At 51.9% G+C, this 23735-nt stretch overlaps 2 protein-coding genes across 3 annotated transcripts in view; one reads left to right on the top strand and one right to left on the bottom strand.

Annotated features, from left to right (window-relative positions):
• DAAM1 (dishevelled associated activator of morphogenesis 1) overlaps nt 1–12588 on the top strand; it is a 94376-nt gene extending 81788 nt beyond the window's left edge. For both annotated transcript variants that reach the window (XM_051621910.1, XM_051621909.1), the window contains 8 exons: nt 171–277; nt 2021–2109; nt 2325–2493; nt 3249–3356; nt 5474–5534; nt 6177–6308; nt 8942–9112; nt 9507–12588. In XM_051621910.1, coding sequence (XP_051477870.1) covers nt 171–277; nt 2021–2109; nt 2325–2493; nt 3249–3356; nt 5474–5534; nt 6177–6308; nt 8942–9112; nt 9507–9716 — 1047 coding nt within the window. In that variant the 3' untranslated portion in view covers nt 9717–12588. The remainder of the gene's footprint in view (nt 1–170; nt 278–2020; nt 2110–2324; nt 2494–3248; nt 3357–5473; nt 5535–6176; nt 6309–8941; nt 9113–9506) is intronic.
• An 8294-nt stretch (nt 12589–20882) lies between these two features.
• On the bottom strand, nt 20883–23487 carry GPR135 (G protein-coupled receptor 135). Its single transcript, XM_051621914.1, has one exon. The coding sequence runs from the start codon at nt 23485–23487 to the stop codon at nt 22222–22224; it is 1266 nt and encodes a 421-aa protein (XP_051477874.1). The 3' UTR covers nt 20883–22221.
• Between the last annotated feature and the right edge of the window lie 248 nt (nt 23488–23735).

The following is a 23735-nucleotide window of genomic DNA, read 5'->3' as shown; positions in this document are numbered from 1 at the left end:
AGTAGGAAGGAGGTCACAGGGACTGCAATAACACTTATTTCATAGGTGCCTAGGGGTCACTGTCTGTACATGCTGAAAAGGTAGCAGATTCAAGCAAATAAATCACCATTTTGCTCCTTAAAAACTGTGCACGGACCTCGTGTTCCACCAGTGTGCTTTCCCTTGTTTAGCTCCTGAAGTTTGTTCCTGAAAAGGGTGACATTGACCTGCTGGAAGAGCACAAGCACGAACTGGACCGCATGGCCAAGGCTGACAGGTTCCTCTTCGAAATGAGCAGGTTGGTGGCCCAGGGGACACATGTTTTGGCCAGTGGCTGCAAGGTGGCTGTTTCATGGAGCCTGGTTGGGAAAGAAGCCCTGCTTACTGTTTTTCACATCAAGAAATGAGTGGGCTAAATGGATGGGAGGGCAAGCAAGGTGCTGCCACTCGGAAGGCTCCCTGGTCATCCTGTGCTCCTAAAATCAGGGTTGTGCATCCCAGACAAGCAGCATCTGCATGGAGCAGGGGGGAGGGATGGGGAGATGGATCCTCTGGAGAGAGGTGTTGGCTTCCCAGCTCATGTCCCAACTCATTTTCCCTTTAATTTGGGGGAGAAAAGCTCAGTCTGGCACAGTTCTGTGAAAGACTGAATCATCTGCAGGGTGGCCCAGGTGGGAAGTGCTGGTTGGATGATGACAGGATGCTCCTTTCCCCTTCACACACACATATGCTAATGAATACTCAAGACTGATGTATGTAAATTTTGCCCTGCTGTGCAGATGAGTCCCACTCCTCACCTCCAGGAATGACTCGTCCCTGGGGCTCCTGAGAATACATGAGACAGAAAGTCATTTCTTCCTGTTCCTGGTAGCAATCATTTAAGGCTTAGAAGTCTTCAGGGATGAATAACCTTATCTTTTGCATACACATCCTCCGGAGGTGCTGGTTTAAAATCTCCAAGCTCCTTATTTAAATCCAATTGAGCTCACTGAATTTCTTAGGCTGAACTTCAAGCAAGTCACTGGCTTGCAAAGTCAGGGAGTTTTCCAGTCTGAGATCATACTGGGAGACCAAAAATAGAAACACTTCTGTCCTCCCAGAGGAACGCGCCGACGAGCACCGAGGCGACGCACCATGTAGTTGCTGAGTGCCAAAGACAGGCAGGATGGAGCTGTGAAGTTCAGACCTGAGCCCTCAGGGCTGGAAGATGTTCAGAATGAGCTTTCCTATTGCAGGTCACCTTTCTTCTTCACGGCCTCTTGCTCAAGTGTTGCTCCTGTGCCTTCATCTTTTGGAAAGCACAGCATGCTAATGAAAATATTTACCTTGATTTCCAGCACGGCTTTTTAATTTGCCCTGTGGTCTGTAACTGAGTGTGATGTCTTTGTCACCTCTGATTAGTACAGTGACAGTGTGGCCCATGGCCTTGTCTGTGAGCATGTCTCCCATGGGTCCTTGGTCCAAATGACTCAAATCAGACTGCCATTTGCTTACAAGTGAGATCTTGTTTAGCCTAAATACAACTGACATGACCAGAGCTTTCCCTGACTTGCCCAGGAAAGGGCTGGATTGGGCTGTGTTGGTGGCTTTCCAGCCCAAGCCATCATTTTTGAGGATCTGAAGATCTGGTTTTGTTAGGGCTGGTAGTTGATGTGCCTGTGTCCAGACACAGCTCATCACAAAGCCACTGGGAGCCCTGATCTCATCAGCATCTTTTCTAAAGGAGTGGTTGTAAATGAACTGTTTGTTCATAGCAAAAGGGTGTGAAAATGCACTTGTTGAACCTGCTGAGTTAAGCATAGGCTTTAGCATGTGCTTAAGAGCCCACCTGGATGCACCCCAGGACAGCTGTATCTTCAGCTGACATTTTTTCCCATCCCAGCACAGTTTCGGGGAGAAACGTGATCATTATTTTTTAATCAAGCCCAAATGAGCTTTGTAAGCACAGCTGCAAGCAGCAGAGCAACTGAGCTCTGCCTGGAGCAAGCAAAGCTCAACCTGCACCTCTTGGTTTGTTTTTTTTTTCTTTTTTTCCCCCCAGGATAAACCACTATCAGCAAAGGTTGCAGTCCCTCTACTTCAAGAAGAAGTTTGCAGAGAGAGTTGCAGAAGTCAAACCCAAGGTGGAAGGCAAGTAGCTGGACCTGCTAAGGTCACTACAGGGCTCCAATCCAGCGTGGGGAGTATTTGTAGGAAGAGCATCCCTCTGTGCAGGTTGCAGGGATGCAGGGGAAGGGAGGGAGCTGGTGGCCACTCCTTGGCTATGGGGGCACCAGAGGGACTGCTGTAAAGGCCTGGTGTGCCATCTGGGCAGGGGGTAATGTCCCACACCTCTCTGCTTTCAGCCATCCGCGCGGGCTCCAAGGCAGTGCTGCAGAGCAGCAGCCTCCAGCAGCTGCTGGAGGTGGTCCTGGCCTTCGGGAACTACATGAACAAAGGCCAGAGGGGCAACGCCTTCGGGTTTAAGATCTCCAGCCTCAACAAGATCGCGGACACCAAGTCCAGCATTGACAAGTGAGCAGCCCCTGCTCTCATCCTCAGTAGCGTCCGTGGCCCCCCCCGGGATGCTGTGGGAACAGAGGGATCATTAGCGTTGCCTCGGGGCCGTGGGTAGGTGAGAGCGGTCCCCTCCCTCCTGACGCCCCCGTCTGGCACATCTGATGATGCAACCATCCATGGTTGGAGCAGGACAGATTTCAAGGGAAGCTGAGCTGCAGATCAGCACAGGGATCAATGGGCACTTTCCTTCCTGGGCTGGCTAAATAACAGCCAAGGCTGATTGGGAGGATCATCCTCCAAGTGCTGTTTCCCCCCCCTTTGAGAAGCCAAGAGCCGTCATGAAGTGGTGCAGTGGCCAGAGGAGGGGTCCCAGGGGTTCCTCTCCATGGGAACCTCCTCTGCAGCCCCCTGAGCTGCTGCAGCCATCGCCTGGTTCATTCTTCCCCCACCAAGCTCCATGCACAGGACAAGAGGAGCTGGGTCAGGTCATAAATCTGCCTGCTCTCTCCATCATTAAAGACAAGGGAGGATGAGATTCTCAAGTCACCTCCCTGGGGTCCCTCCTGTGGTCCTGCAGGGACCAGGCTGCTCTGCACTGAGCTGTGCTTGGGACAGACCCATCCCATGTCCCCAGACAGGCAGCAAGTAGCGTCCTCGCAGAAATCCCAAAATAGTTCACTACCAGGGTTTGGGATTTAACCAGGGTTTTTGACTGAGCTCTCAGCTCCCCGTGGTGCTGCCGGGCTGACCTCGCCGCTCCTCTCTCCTAGGAACATCACCCTTCTGCACTATCTCATCACCATCGTTGAGAAGAAATACCCCAAAGTTCTCCGCCTGCACGAGGAGCTGCGAGACATCCCGCAGGCAGCCAAAGTCAAGTAAGCAGGAATTTAGGCTCAGGGAGTGCCAGGAACACCTCTCCCCTTGCTCCAGCCTGCCTTTCCATGTCACCCTCCCCTGCTCCCGCTCCCAGCCAGATCCTGGCCACCGGGCTGTGGACATGCTGGCCTGAGAACAGCCCAGGAGGCAGGAACAAACATCACCTGGTGGCTTTAAATCTCAGCCCTTGGCAGCAAAGGGCTGCAAGCCTCCATCCACCAGGGAGGAGAGCTGCTGGGAGCAGCGTTTCCTGTTGTTATCTCACCGCAGAAGCATTTAATTAATTTCTAATGGTTACGTTAAGTAATCCTGGAGGAAGTGGTTGTGGTGTGGCTGCAGATAAAGGGCAGCTGTCTATCTGTGGGTGGTGGGGAAGCTTTGCCTGCAGCAGGGGCAGGGCCAGAGCCAGGCAGGGGTGTGAGTGGCTCACCTGCCTCCTGGCCCTGCCTGGCCCTTGTTTCACCGCCAACATGGAGCTTCTGGTGTTTGCAATGAGCTTTCAAACCCTGCCCGGTGACCTGTTGGGAGCAGGCTGCCTGCCACCTCTTTGCCATCTCTTTGCTGTGTCTTTGCCCCCAGAGGCCCCTCCACAAAGCCCTTAAACACACACTGAACTCTGAAGTGCAGGAGGAATCTGCTGTTGCACTGCAAAGTCCTTAAGTAGGTGCTGAAGGCCCCCTGGAATCAATGAGGCTCTGTTCTGGTTTTAAAGTTCAGTGGGAGCTTATGGGCTTTGCTGCTTCAGGGACCTGAGCAGCAATGATCACAGGTTTCTGCAGCCAGGACACATTCCTGTCAGCCATGGACATGAAATGGGCCTGGAACTGCACCTCTTTGGAGAGGGGATGGCAAATATGCGCAGAGTTTATGGCAGCTCAAGGTTCTTTCAAGTTTCAAAGTGCTCTTGCAGGAGTAGTCGCTTCCCCACAGAAGGTCAGTAACGTGCAAAGCAAGGATCCTCATGTTTGAAACATAAAGTAATTGTCAGCCGTAGGGATTAAAGTGACAGGACAGATCTTGGCATGCAAGGAGGGGTGTGTGGTGGCTGCACTCGTAGGCACTGGCTGAGAACATGGTGGAGCAGGGCATGCTCCTCACTGGTGGAGGCTCCAGCTTTCTCATGCTTGCGGAGCTGCAGCTGCTGCACAGGCACACATGTGGGAAAGCAAGAGGGTTTCTTTTTTTCCCCCTTAAACTTTATCATTTTGCTCTAAACTGGACACCATATGTAATATTTGGGTTTGGTCCAATCTAGAACGAAACCAACAAGTTTCTAAAGCTGTGGAAAACCCTAAATTCCCCTCAGCCCTGCAGCTGTGAAGGAGAATTGCCGCCTCTGTCAATCCCACCACTTGTAATGAACTGCTGGAGCACAGGGCTCCCAAAACTGCATTTTCCCAGACTAAACCTGCCAGCAATGCTTGCCCCATGACCTGATGTCAGTGTTTCCAGGGACCCCAGCCCTAGGACAGACATCCCTGGAAAGATGTCAAACCTGTGGTCATGGAGCCTTTGTGAGAAAGCTTCTGCTCAGATGTAGTGGTAGAAACTCGTAAGCACTTGAACTTGACTCTCATCAGGGGCTTGAGCCTTATGTAAACACAGGCAGTGCCAGACATGACGATTTATTTTTATTTCTCTATATTTGGGTTGTCTCCTTCCATGACAGCCTTGCTGCACCGAGGATGCTTTGTATGGCATTCACCTAACCATGGTTCCCTAAAAATTGTCCGGGGTGCAATGGGATGACAAACCCACCTTCTGCTGGCACTTGAGAGGGGAAGAGAAATCCATGCCCAGCAAAGCCCTCTCCGGAGCTTTCCCTTTGCTTGGAGAGGTCTGGAGGCTGCTGAGCTCACTAAGCCTGCACAGTCCCCTTGATTAAAAACACAAGTGCTTTCCTTTAAAACAAACAACTGCAGCTACTTTGAGATGGGCAGCTGTCCTGGTTTATAGGCTGCCAGCCCATTTTGCAGCTCGGGACATGCGTTGCAAGCAGGAGGCATTTTGTGCAGCACCAGGGTCTTTTCGGTGGAAAAACACGGTCAAGTTGGTCAGAGAGCTGTAGAATTTGCTGGGGGAGGCTGCAGATTTAACATCCTGCCATTTCCAACAGCATGACCGAGCTGGAGAAAGAAATAAACACTCTGAGGAGCGGCCTGCGAGCGGTGGAGACTGTAAGTATCATTTAAATCAGATACAGTCCAGCCTGGCTCCAAGCACCACAGCATCCTCCCTTAGGGAGGCAGGCGAGGGAGCTCCCAGCAAAGCTGCTTTAATCTCACATCCTGGAGATCTGTTTGTCTTTCCTTCCTGCCCTGTACGTGCTCCTGTCCTCTTAGGGCTGTTTTGGCACCGAGGTTGCCATGTGTGGTTGGGAGGCACGTGCATGGTTTGTGTCTAATGCACCAAGGGAGGTTGAGTGAGTCCAGCAATGATGCCCATGGGGGAGCTGTGATGTGCTGAGGGATCTTCCTGTAGCTGTGAAACCACAGAGGGCTGGGGAGCACTTCTGCAGCCAGGCTGGAGTGGTGTTGAAATGGTGGAGGTATCCCGAAGGACTCACTGTCCTGCTAAATGATGCTGCTTCCACCCTCTCTCCTGCAGGATTTGGTCTCAAAAGCACAGTGCAGGCATGATGCTGTAAACCATGGTAACCCATGGTCTCACCCCAGGCAGGGGGGAGCAGCAGTGTGGTGCAGTCAGTGCTGGTGGCACATGTGGGCACACCCGCCATGGCACTAACAGAGGCTGATGGTATCTGTGCCCCTCATCAGCCAGGGCCTGACCAGATTTCCCTTTTTTTTTTTTTCCCCAAGGAGCTGGACTTTCAGAAGTCTCAGGTTCAGCAAACAGGCGACAAGTTTGTGTCTGTCGTCAGCCAGTTCATCACGTTAGCCAGCTTCAGCTTCTCAGACGTTGAAGATCTTCTGATGGAAGCAAAAGAGCTGGTAAGGTCACCAGCGTCCTTGAGATCTGGGTAGCGTTTCAGTATTTCCCAACAGGGAAGAGGAAGTCCTGGCCTTCCCAGAGCACATGCTGTGTGTTAACATCTCAGATGCCTCCCCTGACGAGACCATCTGAGTGTCTCGCTGAGACCCTGACATGAGAAAGGTGCTGGGCTGCTCTTCATAGTTTGTTTGGAGTGAGTGGGCACATCCCTGTCTGTCCCCAGGGCCTTTTTCCAGCTCCACAAGCCAACATGCCAGGGGATCACAGGTCAGGCCAACAGACTGCTCCTGGGAAGCATGATGTTCTGTAGAAAGCCCGTCTACCCTTTGGAAGGGCAGGGCAGGGGATAGCCCTGGGAGAGTTGTGTCCCTCAGGGGAGGATACGATAGGTCATTTGTGAGGATCTGATTTTCAGTGAAGAGCTTTCACTCAAGCCTGCAGGGCTTGCTTTGCTTTCTGTTTTACAATGGAAATACCCCAGTTTTGATAGCTTTAGATTTGGGGCATCTTGGCCAGGGAAGGCTGAAGGCTGAAGAAAGCAGGCTGTTCTGTCTGGTGTTGATGGAAGAGGAGGAAAAGATCTTCAGGTGGGACATGAAGTCACACAGAGGCTGCTATCAGAGACAACCCAGGCTGGCTGAGTGACCCCACAACATCTAGGGCATAACTTCAGTCTGAGACCTGCCCAGCTCTTGTCTCCAGAGTAGAGGGAGAGGAGCTCAGTGATGTGAATTGATGCTGACTTCAGACCTGGTTAGAGAAGCTACTTAAATGTTCACCTTCCTCACGGTAATGCCTTGGTGAGTGCTTTGCAGCCACGTGCAATGACCTCTTCTCCCTACCAGGCTGGTTTAAATCACAGCAAGGGTGTGGCCATCGGCTGACATCTGTGGCTCCCAAGCACCTTTTGCTTCCCCTCTTTCAGCAAAGGGACACACAGCTGGTTTCTGTTCCCCGCAAGAACAGTCCTCCAGTACCTCCTCCGTAGCCTGGCCTTCATCTTGATTGAAGTGGCAGGGAGATAGTCCAGCACAGGCTGTTTCAGAGGTCCCATCCTTGTCACACTGCATGAGCTACCTCTCCAAAGACAAAAGTTACCAAGTGCCACCACCTCCTTTTCCCTGGTTATACCAATGACCAGTTGGCAGTGTCCTTCAGCCCATCTACCAGTACTTGGGCATTATGATTGACCATTGCATTCCTGAGGCCATGGCTAACCCAGGCCACCCTTTTAAACTGTTGATGGCAACCTAGCAGATCTTGTCTGCAGTGAATTAGGACTACGGAGATGGTGAAAAATGCTCTGGAAACTGTATTGTCTTCTGCTGACTTGGATGCATCTGGAGAAGAAGGTCTGGCCGTGGTCCCCAGAGCCCATCGAAGTGCACTCTGAAGCAGTGCATGGTTGTTCCCCTGGTTATGGACAGGATGGGCTGTGTGGGGTGCACCAGCTTTTTAAACACATGTCCAGATTCAAATTGCGTTACTGCTTTCTCTTAGTAAAACAGAGATATAATTGTTTTATAAACTTTATATCCTGTGAGGATAACATTTTCAGCCTTTCCCCCCACCAGAGTCTCCTGTAACGTGGCAGAGAATCCACTATCTTGATGAAAAACAACAAGAACAACCCTAATTATTTTGACTTACCTAGTGGCACCTCCCAGATTCCTCCCTGCATCTTGGAGTCCTACATCTCTTAAGTAAACAAAGAAATAAAAATGCCCTCAATGTCTTTTGAAGAGCCTGGGGCACCCCTGCAAATAAAACTAAATCATGCAGGCAGGCTTTAAAAATGTTCCTCTTGCTTTACCCAGAAAAATCAAAGCAGCTAATAAATCTGTTTGTGTTTGGGTTTTGTTTTTCCTCTCTGCGCCCTTATCTCCAGAACGCGCCACCGCAGTTTTAACAAACTTTCTGTGCCCAAAGAGTCTCCTTCAAACTGGAAGTGAAAACAAAGGATGTCAGTCCCAAGGACAGCTGGCAGACTCCTTGGGGACTAGGATGCATCAGCAGATCTTGGATGTCCTGTCCTGACCTTTGCTACGGCCTCATTCGACTCCCCTGCGCTGCTGGCGCGTGAACGGCGCGGAAGGCCGGAAAACTCCCTGTTTCCCTACCCAGGGCCGTGCCTGAGCCTGGGCAGAAATGTCTGTTAGAAGTTCCACCAACACATTTGGTTTCAATAGCAGAGCATGTGGCAATGATAAATAATCCCCCCAAAATACTTCAAAGAAAAACTTAAAAGTGCGAGTTTCCCTTCCCCTGCCGTGTTTACTATTAGTTTTATGTCTTTGGTCTTCAGTCCCACAATATTTGGCTTCCTTGTTTTTACTGCTGCTTAGTTAATAAAGTCGAGCTGGGGCAGGAGGAGGCTCAGCAGAGCCAGAGGCAAGAAGGGGTTTGTGGGGGGGTTTGCTCAGGAGCAATTCAGGTTGGCTCTGACAGGGCAGCAGGTAAAATGCCAGTTGATTTATTTCGTGTTTAAGTCAAGGCTTGGTGAAGCAAAGCCCTGCTCTCCACCTCAGCCACTGGAAATGTTCCTTTCTGCTCCATAAGGCTTCCCACAGGAGTCTTCACCGGAGCGGTGGGCATCTCCCGGACTGATGGATGCCTGTCTTCTCTCTCCCAGTTTTCCAAGGCTGTGAAGCACTTTGGAGAAGACACGGACAAAATGCAGCCTGATGAGTTCTTTGGCATCTTTGACCAGTTCCTTCAAGCCGTGACAGAGGCCAAGCAGGAGAATGAGAACATGAGGAGGAGGAAGGAGGAGGAGGAGCGCCGGGCACGCATGGAGGCTCAGGTGAGCACGCACTGGCAGGTCCAGCAGAAACCCCAGGCCACCAGGGATGTGCCATGCTGTCCCCGCGGTGGCACAGGGAGCACTGAAGGCTGGGCAAGCTGAGCTTAGACGCCTCTGCTTTTAGTTAGCTAAGGACTTTGGGTGGGTGAGAAGCTAAAACACGCAGCAGAGCAGGTGTTGTCTGTGAGCTGCTGTGACCCACCAGCAGCAACCACGGGGCTGTGGGCCTCAGCCATGGGTTGTGTGGGACCCTGACCAGCCCTCACATGCTAAGCCCTGGGGGCGGGGGCTCTTCTTCCGTGGGTTTGGGCGTCACCGCGTGCGTTGGGCACCCCCCGGTCTCTTGGATGAGAGCCTGATGTCTCCTTTGCCCCTTCTCCTCCCTGTCCCGCAGCTGAAGGAGCAGCGGGAGCGGGAGCGGAAGGCGAGGAAGGCGAAGGAGAGCGGGGAGGAGGGCGGCGAGTTCGATGACCTGGTCTCGGCCCTGCGCTCGGGCGAAGTCTTTGACAAGGACCTGTCCAAGCTGAAGCGCAACCGCAAGCGCATCGCCAGCCAGCTGGCCGACAGCGGCCGCGAGCGGCCCGTCACCAAGCTCAACTTCTGAAAGACACACACACCGCCCCCCCCCAGAAACCCAACAGCAAAGAAACCCAGCGAGCAACGCGGCGGGTTAGTCTTTCTGCAGTGGGTAGGGGTTCGGTGTGTTGGTTTTGTTTGGTTGTTGGGGTGGTTGTTTTTTTTTTGCATTCCCATGATACTGCCTTGCGGTTCGACGCGGAACAGTGGGACGCTCTTTCTCCCCCCAGCGAGTGTGTGTGTGTGTAGATACAGTGTATATATAGGGTGGGTTGGGGGTGTGGATGGAGGAGCCCACCTGGGTGGCTGCCAGTGCTGCCTCCTCCCCTCTCACCCTCTCCGAAAAGTCCTTCTCCCCATGCACAAGCACAATGTCCGCGGAGCAAGAGGAGACCCAACCCAGAGACGCTGACGGTCCCCGTGGTCCCCACAGGCAATGGGAGGCCCTCCTGCTGAGGACACACCCCCCCCCCCAGCCCGTCTGTGGGGGGACACCTTGCGCACAAGCCGAGGGGTTGAAAAGAGGAGAAGAAAAAAAAAAAACCCAGCAAAGTTGACTGAACTTTAACGTGCTTGTTTTTTCCGCTTCTCTTTGTTCTCATGATTATTCCAAACAAACTTCGCACCTCTGGTGCTTTCGCGCTGGTTCCCGAGCGCGGCGCTCCCGGCGATGCTCTTCCCATCGTCCTTGGGAAATGCTCTCTTTCCTCTTCCCACCAACCTTGCTAAAGGAAGAAGGTCACCCCAAAGTGCTTCCCGCTCCACCGCCGCACAGATGAGATGTGTTCATCCTTCTATCCCCTGTTCTGGCCCGAGACGGCGGGAAAGGCGGGTTCTCAGAAGAGACGAAGAGCACGAACTTTTGTGTTGTAATTTTTATTCTCGTTTTCTGTTCAGTGGGACAAACTGTATCCTCTGTAAAGGTGGGTCAGCTCCGAGGGTCTCTGGTGTACAGAGGGGCTGGTGCAAAACCCACCGGCTTTTCCACCCACCTTCTTTTCTTTCTCCTTTACCGGACACACAGAAGCAGCGATGCCAAGAAACACTTGTCTCTTCAAGCCAGGTCAGTTTTTCATCTGGTTTGCTGTTGGTTGTCATTGCAAATTTGTAAGCAGATCTACCTGTCAAATGTCAGTCCAAAAAATTAAATAATAAAGAATAATAATAATTTAAAAAAAGACAAAAAAAAACTTAATAAAAATAATTCCGAGCTCTCAGGGAGTAATAATTTAAAGGTTTAGAAAATTGAGAATTGGAAAATAAAAAGTAACCACCATTAACATATTAACATTTCTATTCTTAAATTATGCTGAATATATAGAGGACTGTTACTTTTTACTTTTTATTTATTTGTGGTGTGTTGTTGTTTTTGGTTTTTTTTAAGGAAAACGAAACAAGCCCTTTTGATACCACCAATACTTTTTGTGATCCTTTTTTGGGGTTTTCTTTTTTGTCTGTTCGTTCTTTTTTTTTTTTTTTTTTTTACTGTGGAGAGATGAGTTTGTCCCTGTTGCACTAGATATTAACTCTTATTTGAGATAAGGTTGGTTTGTTGTTGGTTTTGTGGTTGTTTTGGTGGTTTTTTTGGTCAGATAACCGGTATTACAGGCGGGGGATGGGATGTCAGTTAACTCAATGTACTGTATAAGCAGAAGTGCTGTTTAAAATTTAATTTGTATGACAAAAAAAACCATAAGGTTCTAAGCACCCAAAGGCCGTGGGGTCTGTGTGCTGAGTGAAAGCTGTGAAATCTCTCTCTAACCAGAGTTGTCAAGAGCTGTGGTTTTACCATTTTGTTCTTCTCTTCATTGCAACTTTTGACGCACTGTAGATTATAAAAAAAAAAAAAAAGGACAAAAAAAAAAACACTTTCTGAGTAGCATTTTAAAGCAGTAATAAATAAAGCAGGTAAGCAGCAAATAGCAAAAAGCAGCACCTCATACCCAAGCAGCTGCAAAAGCTGCAGATTATGTTCAAGGTGGAGTTAAGCACTTTGCTTTAAGAAGGAGGGGAAATAAGGACAAAAGGTAATGATAATACTATTCCTTAACTAAAGTGCCTCTATTTATATTTTTTATTTATGGCTGAAAAAAAAATGAAAAAAAAAAAAATGGGGCTGATACAATTGAGGGAATGGACTTTGGGGAGAATTGAAAATAGAAAAAAAAAAAAAAGAAGAAAAAAAAAAGGTTTTGAAAAAACAAAACACCTCTGGCCTCTGATGGTTTAAGGAATGGTTGGTCACACGTGTTTAATTTGAAAGGTGGTGGGAGTCAGGAATGGCAGTCACCTCCTAGGGGTCCCTGGGTGCAGGGCTTGGCCACCAGCACCCACCCACCCCTGGCTCCTGCCTCCACAACCCCAGTGCCACATCAGGACCTTTCCTGACAGATTTCCTCTTGCCCTTCCAAACCTGTTTTTTGGTTTTGTTTTTAATTTTATTTTACTGTTTTCCAGCAGCCTCCCTGTCAGGCTGAGTTTGCCATTTCTGTGTTTTCTTTCCAAAAAAAGAAAAGGAAAAAAAAAATTAATATTCTATCTCTATAAATAAATAAAACACAAAGGCTGTGTGCAGGTAATTCCATGTGCCATTGTTGAAAACTACTTTTAGATTTGGTGCTGGTGTAAGTAGCCACTCTTTTCTCTTGGGTGTGTATTTTAAAGATGATTTTTTTTTTTTTAATAATGCCAAAAGAAAAAAAAAAACACACAACACCATAATAATTTGTAAACTGAATTATATGTCTTGGACCTTATTAGCTTTGTAGTGACCAAGGTAGTCTGTTAGGTGTAAGGTTGTTAGTAGTCTTAGCTAGCAGGAGATGCTGTGTCATGTTACCAGACTGTACATTTTCTAAGATGGCAAAATGCAATAAAGAGAAATGATTTCGGTGAGTGTACATGGCAGAGCCACCAGTTATTTGGGGTCTGGGGGAATGGGATTGAAGAACAGGCCTGCTCTTTTCCGGGTGTCTTTGCAGTCGTGCTGAGGTTTCCCTTGGCTGCTTTCCCTCCTGCTGGGTTTTAGGCTGTGGGGGCTTCTCCACCCTCCTGGCTTGCAGCATCCTTCTGGGCCCTGAACTGCCTCCCAGTCGCTGCCCTGTGGCTTTCCCCCCTGCCCTCTTGCTAATGCCTGTTCCCAGCTTGGTGACCAGCTTTTCTGGGAGCCTGTGTTGAGGCAGCTGTTGGGTTTGTGTGGTGTGATGATGAGGTGATGGAGCTGAGCCAGACCTGGCCAGGCCTCTGACCAGCCTATCTACACACACCAGAGATGCTTTCTTGCCCGTAGCCCAAACCCCTCTAGGCCTGTTCACACCCACCAACTGCCTTTCCTGCACACCTACCCATCTATTTTCCTTCTTTTCCTAATGCTCTTTGCCCTGAGTGACCTTTGCAGCACCCAGCACCCCCAGGCCCCACTTTCTGTAGCAGTGGGAATGTCTGCATGGGGCTCAGACCCATACCCTTCCCCCTTGGATCAGGGCTTTCCCCAGTATAACCAGTAAGCCAGCACCAAGCCAGCACAGATGCAGCATCTAACACGTCCCTGGGCTTGCTGGGTCTTGTTTGGTGCCATCTCATCCAGCATCAGGGCTGGCAGACATGGCAGGTTTCTCCTATTTATATCCCATGGCTGGTGTTTCCTACCACAGGGCGTATTTATGACCCAGTGTTGGCCAGATTTGGGTGGGTGGGGAGGGAGGGGGGGTGGTGAAGGGCACAGCTACCATCATAGCACCCAGTGGTGGGCAAAAGGACCTGAGCAAAAGGGAGATGGCTTCAGCTGCTCTTCTGTCTATAAATCCCTGTGTCCCCAGCACCGGGTGCATCCATAAGTGGGTGTGAACAAGCCGACCAAACCCTACAGCCAGAAGAGGACCTGAAATTCTGGTTGATGGCAGGTTGCAGGTTTCCTGGGCCATGCCAGCGTGTGACACAGGACGGTCCCCAGGATGGGGACGGTGTGGCAGTGGGAGATGTGAGCAAGGGCAGGGCATAGCTTTTCATTCAGCCAAGGTATTTGAAGGGGAAGGCAAGTAACGTGCAAACTTCCAAGCCTGCAAACTTCCTTATGGCTGGCATAGTGTCTGTGGCTTGAGAAGATAAATTTGCAATACAACATTTGTCTCCCCAGAGGTTTTCTGTCCCATACCTGCATGACTGTGCTTCATGAGGCCATGTCACCAGGAGCCCCTGTCCACCAGTGGACTGACCAGCTGGGTTTTCACTTGGAAAAGGGCTTCTGTGACCCAAATCCTGTCTGCTCCCTCCAGTCAAAGCCGTGAGGAGGGTGTCCTGAATAGGCCAAACCTGCTGAGACCTGCGTGTGCCAGGGGAGCTGCTGGGCATGGCGCTCCCAAAGGAACTGTCCCATGGGGCCACCTGGGTGGGTGGCACCAAACCTGCTGAGCCAGCCTTGGCTTTGCTCCACTCCAGCCCAGCAGCTCTCCCGGTTGCCGAAGGCTGGGAGCCCCGCCGGAGCGAGGAGTGTCAGGTGTCGTCCCCCGCGCTCAACCTGTTCTCCTTGGCGTTGTGCCCTGGCTTGGAAACGATGAGTCAAGAGGTTGGGGCAACAACCTGGTGCAGATGCAGCCTCACAGGCAAACCCCAGCCTGGCAGGTAGGGCAGACGTGGCTTGATGGGGATACACCAGCAGTGGGGGGGCAGGTTGGCAGGAGCTTGCTGGGTGATCAGGGCACCCCCTTTCTTCCCCAGCAGGAGGGAACAGCCTTCACGTTTTGTCCTCATGGCCAAAAATACGTATTTACACCCTCAGGAGGGTACAGAGGGATTGATGGAACTGCCAGGCTTTAACCTTGGGAAGGGGCAAGCAAATCAGGGACGTTGCCAATCCTACTGCCACCTGTGCTGGGGCTGGACCTGGCTCCCTCCACTATGTTGGTGCTCGTGGAACAGCCCAGGCAGATGTTGGGGGTTGAAACTGCACTTTGCTGACATCATGATCTTGCACAGCCTCGTCTCTAGATCTGTGGCCCTTGTGCAGGGCTGGCACTGCTGGAGCACCCCAGGGACAGGTTTGTCCTTCAATGCAGAGACCAGCATAGCAATAGAAGATGATAAAAGCACTTGGGTTTTTCTGTGCCAGCCCATGCTGTCAGGTGAACACACCCTTCAAGCTGTGCTTCTGGGGAGGATGAGCGAAGCCAGGCTGTCATGAAGGCTGATGGGTGCAGGAGGAAGGCTGTAAGCCAGCACCATTCCAGTCTCCTTCCTCTCCCCTGTAGCAAATCCTGCCGACATCTCACCTGCGAGCTCTCCTTGGCATTGCTCGGGGTCCTGCAATACATGCATGTGAAGAGTTCTTTGTTTAAATCAGAGGTGCTCTGACCTGGAACCTCTGGGCACTGTATGTGTTTTAGTGTTAAACTAGGCTCGATGTGTGTGCTCAGGTGAGCCGCGGTGCTGTGGAGCCCCAGCAGAGCCTGAGGAGAGGCAGCACCCCCACCTGCTGGCACTTTCCGGACTGCACGGTTTTACAGCTGTCCTCAGTACAAAATCAGTCCTGGCCCTGCTTTCCTCTGTCACATCTCTGCTGAGGTCTGAGAAGGACCGTGCTCTCTGGCTGTGGAACAGTTGAAATGCTAAATTTTATATTGAAGTTTTCCCCAGCGTAATTGAGGAGGCCTAATTTTCATTCTATCTGCCATAGCTGATCAAGCCAAATAGCCAAAGGTCACAACATGTGGCCTTGCTGTGACTTCCTTCCCTGTCTGAGCTTCAGGACAGTGGACTCTGTGTGTGTGTGCATGCAGGTCACACAAATGCATGTGTGTGTAAGAGAAAATAACGCAAAATGCTTTCATGGGCCCTCTCATCTCACCTCCATTGGTTTGGAAATCACGGAGTGCTCTGCTCCACTACAGTCCCTCCCACAGCTTCTCCCCAACTCCAGGTCTGTGTCGGGAGCCCAGTTGGTTCAGGCTCCCTTGCTAAAACCCACCTTTCCTTCCACTCTGCTGTCGTGTTGCATGAACTTGACGTTAAGGTGGAGTCTCCTGTTCCCCTGGGCAGGCAAGTCCCTGACTTGTCATTTTTCCGTGAGCGCCTGTACCAGCACACAGGGCAGCAACTCCTCACATGCCCAAGCTCCCTGTGCTTGGCTCAGCTGAGGCTCGGCAGGAGAGGCAGGACACACACACACAGTCCCTGGGCAGCAGCAAGGAGAGCTGCTGTAAGCCAGGGCTTCCCTGGGCACCACAGCAGCAGCTCTGGAGGACATGGGAGGACATGCCTAACCCACCCCTTTGGCTGGGATGGTCCCTGTGACTTGCCTTGGGCTTGGAGTGCTGGGGGGGTAACAGGAGCTTTTCCATCTGCTTGAATTTTCACCTGCCTGTGTTCACACAGATTTACTTTGCCAAGTTCCCTCCAGAGCATCCCCTGAGCCAATTAAAGGTGAGGAAGCCCCAGCCTTGTGCTTTGTCCATTTCCCAACCTCTGCCTGGGACCCTTTTAACTGTGAAATCAGAGTGTGAACCACTCAGGCAAGAGTTAGTTTCCATGGCAAACCTTTCCAATTTACTAGCGGGGGCGATTACCCTTTGAGTTACATTTTCTGGAAAGAATCCACAATTCAGATGCTTTATTCAAAACTTGACATGACCTCAGGGACAGAGTTATTACCAAATGTTCTGTGAAATGCACCAGACTGAGCTCAGCAGCCACAGGCACAGGTCAGGGAGGACATGGCACATTAGATTTCACTGGAGAAATAAGTGACCTGGTTACTCAGAGAGGGTTTTTTTTTTCCCTGATGCTGAGCTTGGTTCAGAGTATGTTGCTAGGTCAGGTAAGCAAATTACATTTATGTGGTTGTGAGGGAAATGCTGGGTGAGAGAGTTAAGGGGAAACTATCTTGTTGCTTTTAGAATCATAGAATTGCTTTTCTTGGAAAAAAACCTTTGAGATCATCAAGTCCAACCATTAGCCCAGCCCTGCCAAGGCCACCACTAACCCATGTCCCTCAGCACAACATCTACACATCTTTTGAATACCCCCAGGGATGGTGACTTGACCACTTCCCTTGGCAGCCTGTTTCAGTGCCTGACAACCCTTTCAGTGAAGAAATTATTCCTAATATCCAATCTAAACCTCCCCTGCCACAACTTGACCCCATTTCCTCTTCTTCTTGTTACTTGGGAGAAGAGCCAGACCCCTCTTCACTCCAACCTCCTTTCAGGTAGATGTAGAGAGTGAGAAGGTCTCCCTTTTGTCCATGACTGTGACCCTGAGAGTTTTTAATTGTTAGGACTCATCTTGGGAGTTTTGTTCCTCACCAGCTGCAGCACCAGGATCTGCCCAGCTGCCCTCCAGCTGGTGGGCTGGGCTAGCCCAGTGCTACCTGTCAGACTCACCTAGGAGCCAGGCCAGCCCCAAGCTGGAAACAATTTCCACCTGCTCTGAGTGTGCACACTTCAGTGAAGCCCTCTGGTCAAGCCCCCCAGCATAAAACTAAGTGTTGAAGCCTGTGCCTCAGTACTGCTGGCAGAACAGGTGGAGAGATTCCTGCTGCCTTCAGTCAGGCTTGCTCTGGCCCCTGGGAGAAACTGGGATGTCCCTCCAGATGTGGAAGGGCAGAGCTGAATATTTCCATTCCTGATCTTCACCCCGAGAGCTGAGCAGTCATTTTCTTAAGGGATGTCCCCAAAGTCACCGCCGCTGCAACCTTCAGCTTCTCCTTCCAGTGTCCCCATGAAGGGAAAGCAGACAACCCGTGAGGTACTGAGGTTTGCAAATGCCTTTAACTCTCCAGCTCACACAACAATAAAAACCCCTCTGAGAAAAAGGTGCAATCCTGGTTTTAGACCGAAGCTTTAGAAAAAGACTTATTTTAGTTTAAGAATCCCTTTAGATGCTCCCTTTATTAGTTTCTGAGCTGATTGTTTATGGAAAATATAAGACTGAAAATAAGTTACACGAAGGCAAGAATAATGGATGCATAAAATTAAGGGTCCCAAGTATTTGGAAATTGCTCCCCAATCAGTTTCCTGGGCTTCTGAAACCAGCTGACCCTGGAGGTCAGTGCCAGCAAGTCAAGAAATAGCACAAGTAACAAATGGCTCCTCTCAGAGTGAATTTACCTTCTGTGCTGAATGACAGCTGGATCCAGCTCATCTTCCACCACCACCCCCAGCAGCCTGTGGGCACACTGCTGTGCTGTTTCACCCAGGACAAGCAGCCCAAGCCAGGCTTCAGGGCTTGCCTGCTGCCTGAGCATCAAGCACCAGCACAGCCCCTCCAGCTGGGGTGGCAAGATGAGCAGAATGATCCCTGCAGAAAAATACACGGCTTGTCCTTCTTTTGTGGCTGTTACAGCTTGCCCTGAAAGAGCCTGGGTTTAAGACTCAGCCAAAAACCCACCCCTAAGATGTGTGGAGCTGAGCACAGTGGTGATGTCCACAGGGATGGGGACAGGAGCAGGGCAGGGCTGCCAGCTCCCCAGGACAGAAATGCTGGAGGGTGTCACCACCAGCCTTCCCTCTGGGGCAGCTGGAGGGGGGTCTTTGCAAGTGAATCCAGTGCAGGGTCTGATTCCCATCCTGCTGTCCTGGCATTCCGTTTGCCTTTAACCCCACCCTTGTTCAATCTACTCTGGCTTTAGTCACATCCTCCTGGGGTCTTCTTGGCTGAGCAGAACATCCATCACTCCCCAGCCAGACTAATGCAGTCCCTGGTGTTGTGCCCTGGAGTCTGTGCTACTTTCACTTTGATTTCCCTCGTGGCTCATCCATTTTATGCCACGGAGAGGGATTTACAGCCTATCTCACAGTGGTGATTTCCCAAAGAAAAATGTCTAGAAACACAGAGTTGTTCCCCAAGCACTTCAGGTGGGTGACTGCAGATGCTACAAGACTCAGGCAGTGTGCTGCCAGCAGCACAGCATTAGAAACCCATTGCTCCTTTGGAAACTGGGAGCAGGGAGAGCCAATGGTATTGGGTAGTGCTTCATTCTCCCCACTGAGCCCCAGTGAAGCCACTGGGACTCACCCCCATGGCTTGCAGCAGCAAAGCAGCACAGCACAGCTGGGCACGGGGACACTCAAGCCTGGATCCCATTGTGGTTTATTCCTCCTGCAGGATTCGGGACCATTTTCTTCTCCCAGTGCTTAGGTTAGTGCATTGTGTCTGTGTAATGCTTTGCACACAGATCTGGAGGCTCAGCCATTTATCATTAACCATCAGAGTCACCACAGAAAAAATGCACATGCAGCTAGAGGGAAAGGAGCAGCTCTGCTGCTGAACTGAGCACCCTGCCAGCATCAGGACTGATCTCACCAGGCATCAGGCTGCAGCTTTTGCAGCAATGGAGAGCATGCATCACAGACTTCAGCCAGCATTGCACAAAATGCCACTTTTCCAATGTCCTTTCCAAATTATTCATTTCAGCCTCTACAACAAACCTTCCGAAGAGCAGCGTGTGTTGAGTTTAATGAAGACTGCTGAGTCCATCTTTCAAAACAGGTTCCAGGGAGGGACTCTTAGGGCTTTCACTGCACTGACCACAACCCTTGCTCTGAATGTTTGCATTTGGGATGTGGCAGTCTTGAAGGCAGAGTGCTTGATCTCCTTAACAAGGAGAAGGCTTTTCTTAGGATCACTAGGGAAAAGGCTGTGCTGGCTGCTCGGGTCTCTGCTGGCATCTACTGGAAAGGCAAACCAACACCAGTGCTGAAAGAGAAGCAGGGAGGGGGAACCTCCTTTACCTGAGCTATTCCAGTTCTGGTGATTACTGCTGGCTATCACAGCCCATCAGGCTGTCACTTACGAACTCCTAATTGTTAATACTTCATCAGTTATGCACAAAGTATTTGCTTTGAACTGAGACTTCGTCTGGAGATTAGGTAGAGTGGAAAAGAATTACTTGAAGGAAGCTGATGATTAAATCAATGGCAGAACTGCCACTGGCTTCAGTTGGAACAGTGCCTTCTAAAGTGCTGGTCACTCATCAAGGCTTCATGTTTTCCTTCCAAGATGCAACGTGTTGGTTCCATCCGTGGCACGTGTATCATTGCCAAACAGCACGGCAGCCTTACACTGAGGGTGAGCACACTGGGAAGTTGACAGGTAACTGAAGAGCCTAAGGACTACTTTTTAGGTTTGCCTTGGGCTAAGGTTGTCCCTGGTATCCAGGGCTGAACTGGTCATCAAAACCTGTGAACTGCTCTCTCTCTTATGCCAAGAACCCTGCACTAAACCATTCATGCAGCCTGCAGCCTTTGGCCTGTTGTGTGTGTGTCTCTCTCTCTGCTGTTTGTGGTTTAAGACACTTCAGGCTGCAAACAGGGACATCCTTTCCCCTACAACAGACTCCTTACTTCATCAAGGAAACACCACAGACATGCTCTTTGTACAATGGCCAGAGGCTGGAGTTAGGGAGCTGCATGAACCCCAAGCAGTCTGCCTTTGCCTGCTGCCTGTCCAAAACAAGGCTGAGGAGCTTGCACAGCTTTCCTCGCTTCTGTCCTCCCCATGGCATTAGAGAGCACAGGAAATTACTTTAAGGACCATGGGTACAACACAAGGAGGAACAGGCCTTCTGGGAAGGCAGAACCTGATAGGTTTTCTTTGCTATCTCCTGGATCCCAATTCAAGTCTTGTATAGACAAAATAAGAGTCAATGGCTAGTGGGACAAAAGCTCTTGAAGCTGTTTGAACACCAGAGCACTCTCTGTGGCAAATCAGCACATCCACAACTCCCTGTTAGCACCTGCCAGCTACCTCAGTAAGAGTTAAACCTGATCTCAAACACTCACAAACACAACATGGCACTTCACAGGAGCCATGCCTTGCTGGGGAAGGGCAGGTATGCAAGAAATTCCTGTCCTGCCCTTCTAACAAGTCACTTGCTGTCAAAGAGCTGCTGAGAACAGCTGTGGCTTTTCTCTCCAGCTTCTCTCTGAAATGCCACAAATACACACTGCCCAGCTTGCAAAACCCAGGCCACGCAGGGCAGAGGATCAGTGCTGAGAAGTAATCAAGGGTCAAACCTTTTCCTCATGGGCTTCAGGAGGAACACAGAAGGAAATTACACTAGTGCTCACCGCATGAAAAATGGCTGTATTGAAATTCCACACACAATTAGGTCCCTGCCATTACTCACCTGGCATTTTTTTACAGGAGCTCCCTTCTCAAGGCTGGGCTGAGAATGATGCCAGGCTGGGACACTTGGATCTCCCGCATAAAAGACAATTTATTTCTTGTCTCACTTACAAAATAATGGTCATACATTCACTGGGGTCACAAACACTTGAGAAAGCTGGTAAAACAGTAACAGTGGATTTTTAAAGCTTGTGCAAGAATAACACGCTGGTCTTTCACACTGAACTCTGGCAAAGATACAGGAAGGCTCAATCCTAGTTTCTGGCTCAAAACACCAATTTAAGGCTTTAGGCCTCTGGGCAAAAAAAAAAAAAAAAATAAAATTATACTGATAAATACATCTGAATTTAAGCCACAGAATCACACTTCCATTGTGCCATTTTCATTTTTTTCAATGGCAGAAAGAGGTGGTCTTAAAATACCCAACTCCAGCAGCAGATTGCTGCCATGAATCCAGGAGTATCTGCTCTCTGCACAGAACACGTTTTCACCCACTTCAGAGCACACAAAGAGCACATGGTATTGCTTTACCCCTCCCTTCAGCCTCTCTCACAAGGGCTCCTCTAAACCTGGTTAAACTCTCGTAGACGTGAGACACTTCGGAGGAGCTCAAAAAGAAAATGCACATCTTGTGCTCAAACCCAGCGATTCCACAGGCTACACCCACACTCTTTTCCTCTGTCTGCCTGGTAAACTCTCATGCCTCGTATTTTGAGCTGACTGTACCTGCAAAAAAAATGTAAAAAGCTGCTGCAATTCTGACAAAGGAAATTTCATGTTGCTTTCCCTCCCATTACCACCCATCTTCCCTGTCACAACAATTACTGCTTTGTTATGCCTGGGAGTTTGGGGGGGGGGAAAGTAATTTAAATAATCACTGGTTTAGCCCATCCTACAGTCTGTGACTGTCTGACTTATCAACATTTCCACATACAATGGGTTAAAGCAACATTTTCCTGTGGTTTTCACAGTGTGGTGTTTTCAGAGTGTCTCCCAGCTGCCAGTGCTCAGCTTTTTTGGCACTTAACAGCTCCACAGTCAGTCAAGTCAGTCAGTCAGTTTGGCCTGTATTTGTGTGTCTCTCAGCTCCACTGTGGCACCACCTTCTGCAGGACTGGAGCAAGCACTGCTTTGTTCTTGCAGTCAAGCTCTTGTGCTGGGCTGGGCTTGGAGGCTATCACCAGAGCCTCAGGCCTGCTGCAAGGGAAGGGGAAATCCCTTTCCCTGTGGAGCTCCCGCTGCTCGTAGACTGGGTTGCCAAAGCAGAGCACACGCCATGGAGAAGAACCCACACGGTGGCTCACGCGGTCCCGTCTCTCTGCTCTCCTAGCAGTCCAAGCACCAGGGCTCCCCGCGTTTCCTCAGGGAGACCACCCCGGGACCCAAGGCTTCCATCCCGCAGCCCCATCCCTTCAGAGGCTGGTGTTGGCAGTGTCTTTTTTGGCCTGCAAGGCGGCCTCAGAGGCGGTGTCCGGGTGCCCGTCCCGGCAGAAGAGCACGGCAGGGTTCCTGCAGGCCCACATGGCCACCTCTCCCCCGCTGGCGGGGCTGGAGGAGGACGGGGCGCTGCCCGGGGGGCCGCCGTGCCGGTTCAGGTAGCGCTCCCGGACGCGCTCGGCCCGGCGCCGAGGCTCCAGCCGGTGTCCCGGGGCCGACAGATAGGCTGCCACGTTGTTCCTAGTCCTGTAGCCGCCCTCACGGCTTCGCCGCAGCAGCAGGGAGATGTTGGGGTTGCGGGCGGCGTAGATGAGGGGGTTGATGGCGCCGTTGGCCCAGGCCATCCCGCTGGCCACCGCGTCCATGGTGGGTGAGAAGGGCAGGCGCCCGGCGGCGGCGGCCAGCCCCAGGACGCAGTAGGGCCCCCAGCAGCAGATGATGGAGACGATCATGATGAGGACGGTGGTGGCCGTGCGCATCTCCCCGTAGGCCCGCAGCAGGTGCCCGTAGGTGGTGAGGGGCCGCACGCGGCTCTCGGCCAGCCGCACCGCCCGGCAGATGTTGTAGTGGCAGAAGCACATCAGGGCGAAGGGCAGCAGGTAGCAGAGCACGATGAGGGCCGCGCCGTAAGGCGGCCCCAGCCGGGACGAGCCCCAGGGCAGCACGTAGACGCAGCGATAAGCCCCGGGCCGGGCCTCCCGTCGCCCCTCGCCCGCCAGCCCGTACCAGGGCCCGGCCAGGCCCAGGGCGGCCAGCCAGACGGCGGCCAGCAGCTGGGCAGCGCGGCGGCGGCCCATCTTGTGGCGGGGCTGGCGGACGATGGCGCAGTAGCGGTCGAAGGAGAGGAGGGCCATGGTGAGGGTGGCCGCGATGCCCAGCCCGGCGTGGAGGGCAGCGCTGGCCAGGCAGAGGCGCTGCCCGAAGAGCCAAGCGCCGGGCGGGCGGCTGAGCAGGCTGAGGAAGGCCAAGGGCAGGCAGAGCAGGGCGCCCAGCAGCTCCGACAGCGACAGCGACAGCACGAAGGCGTTGGTGACCGTGCGGAGCTGCCGGTGCCGGGCGATCACCAGCACCACGGCCCCGTTGCCCAGCGCCGAGAGGGCGAAGATCAGCAGCAGCGCCAGCGCCTGCGAGGCCAGGGCCGCCACCGACCACCCCGCCGGGCCCGCCGGCACCGCCCCGCCGCTCTCGTTGTTGTTGCCGCCGCGGGACAGGTTCCCCGGCCCGCCCGCCGCCGGCTCCATGCGCAGCCTCATGCCCCGGACCCTGCGGCGGCTGCGGCGGCGCTGCCCGCCCGGCCCGGCCCCGCTCCGCCCGGCCCGGCCCCGCTCCGCCCGGCCCGGCCCCGCTCCGCCCGCCGCTGACGTCTCCCGGCCGCTGTTGCCCGGGGAACCGAGCTCCCGCCGCCGGAGATGCCTCCAGCACGGCACGGACCCCCCCCCGCCCCGGCATCATCCCCATCCCAGAGTCACGGAGGGGTCCCCGCAGCACC

This window comes from Apus apus, chromosome 5, assembly GCF_020740795.1.
Source record: "Apus apus isolate bApuApu2 chromosome 5, bApuApu2.pri.cur, whole genome shotgun sequence".
Lineage (NCBI taxonomy): Eukaryota > Metazoa > Chordata > Aves > Apodiformes > Apodidae > Apus > Apus apus.
The sequence above is the reverse complement of the archived record's forward strand: the minus strand, read 5'-3'. Positions and strand labels throughout refer to the sequence as shown.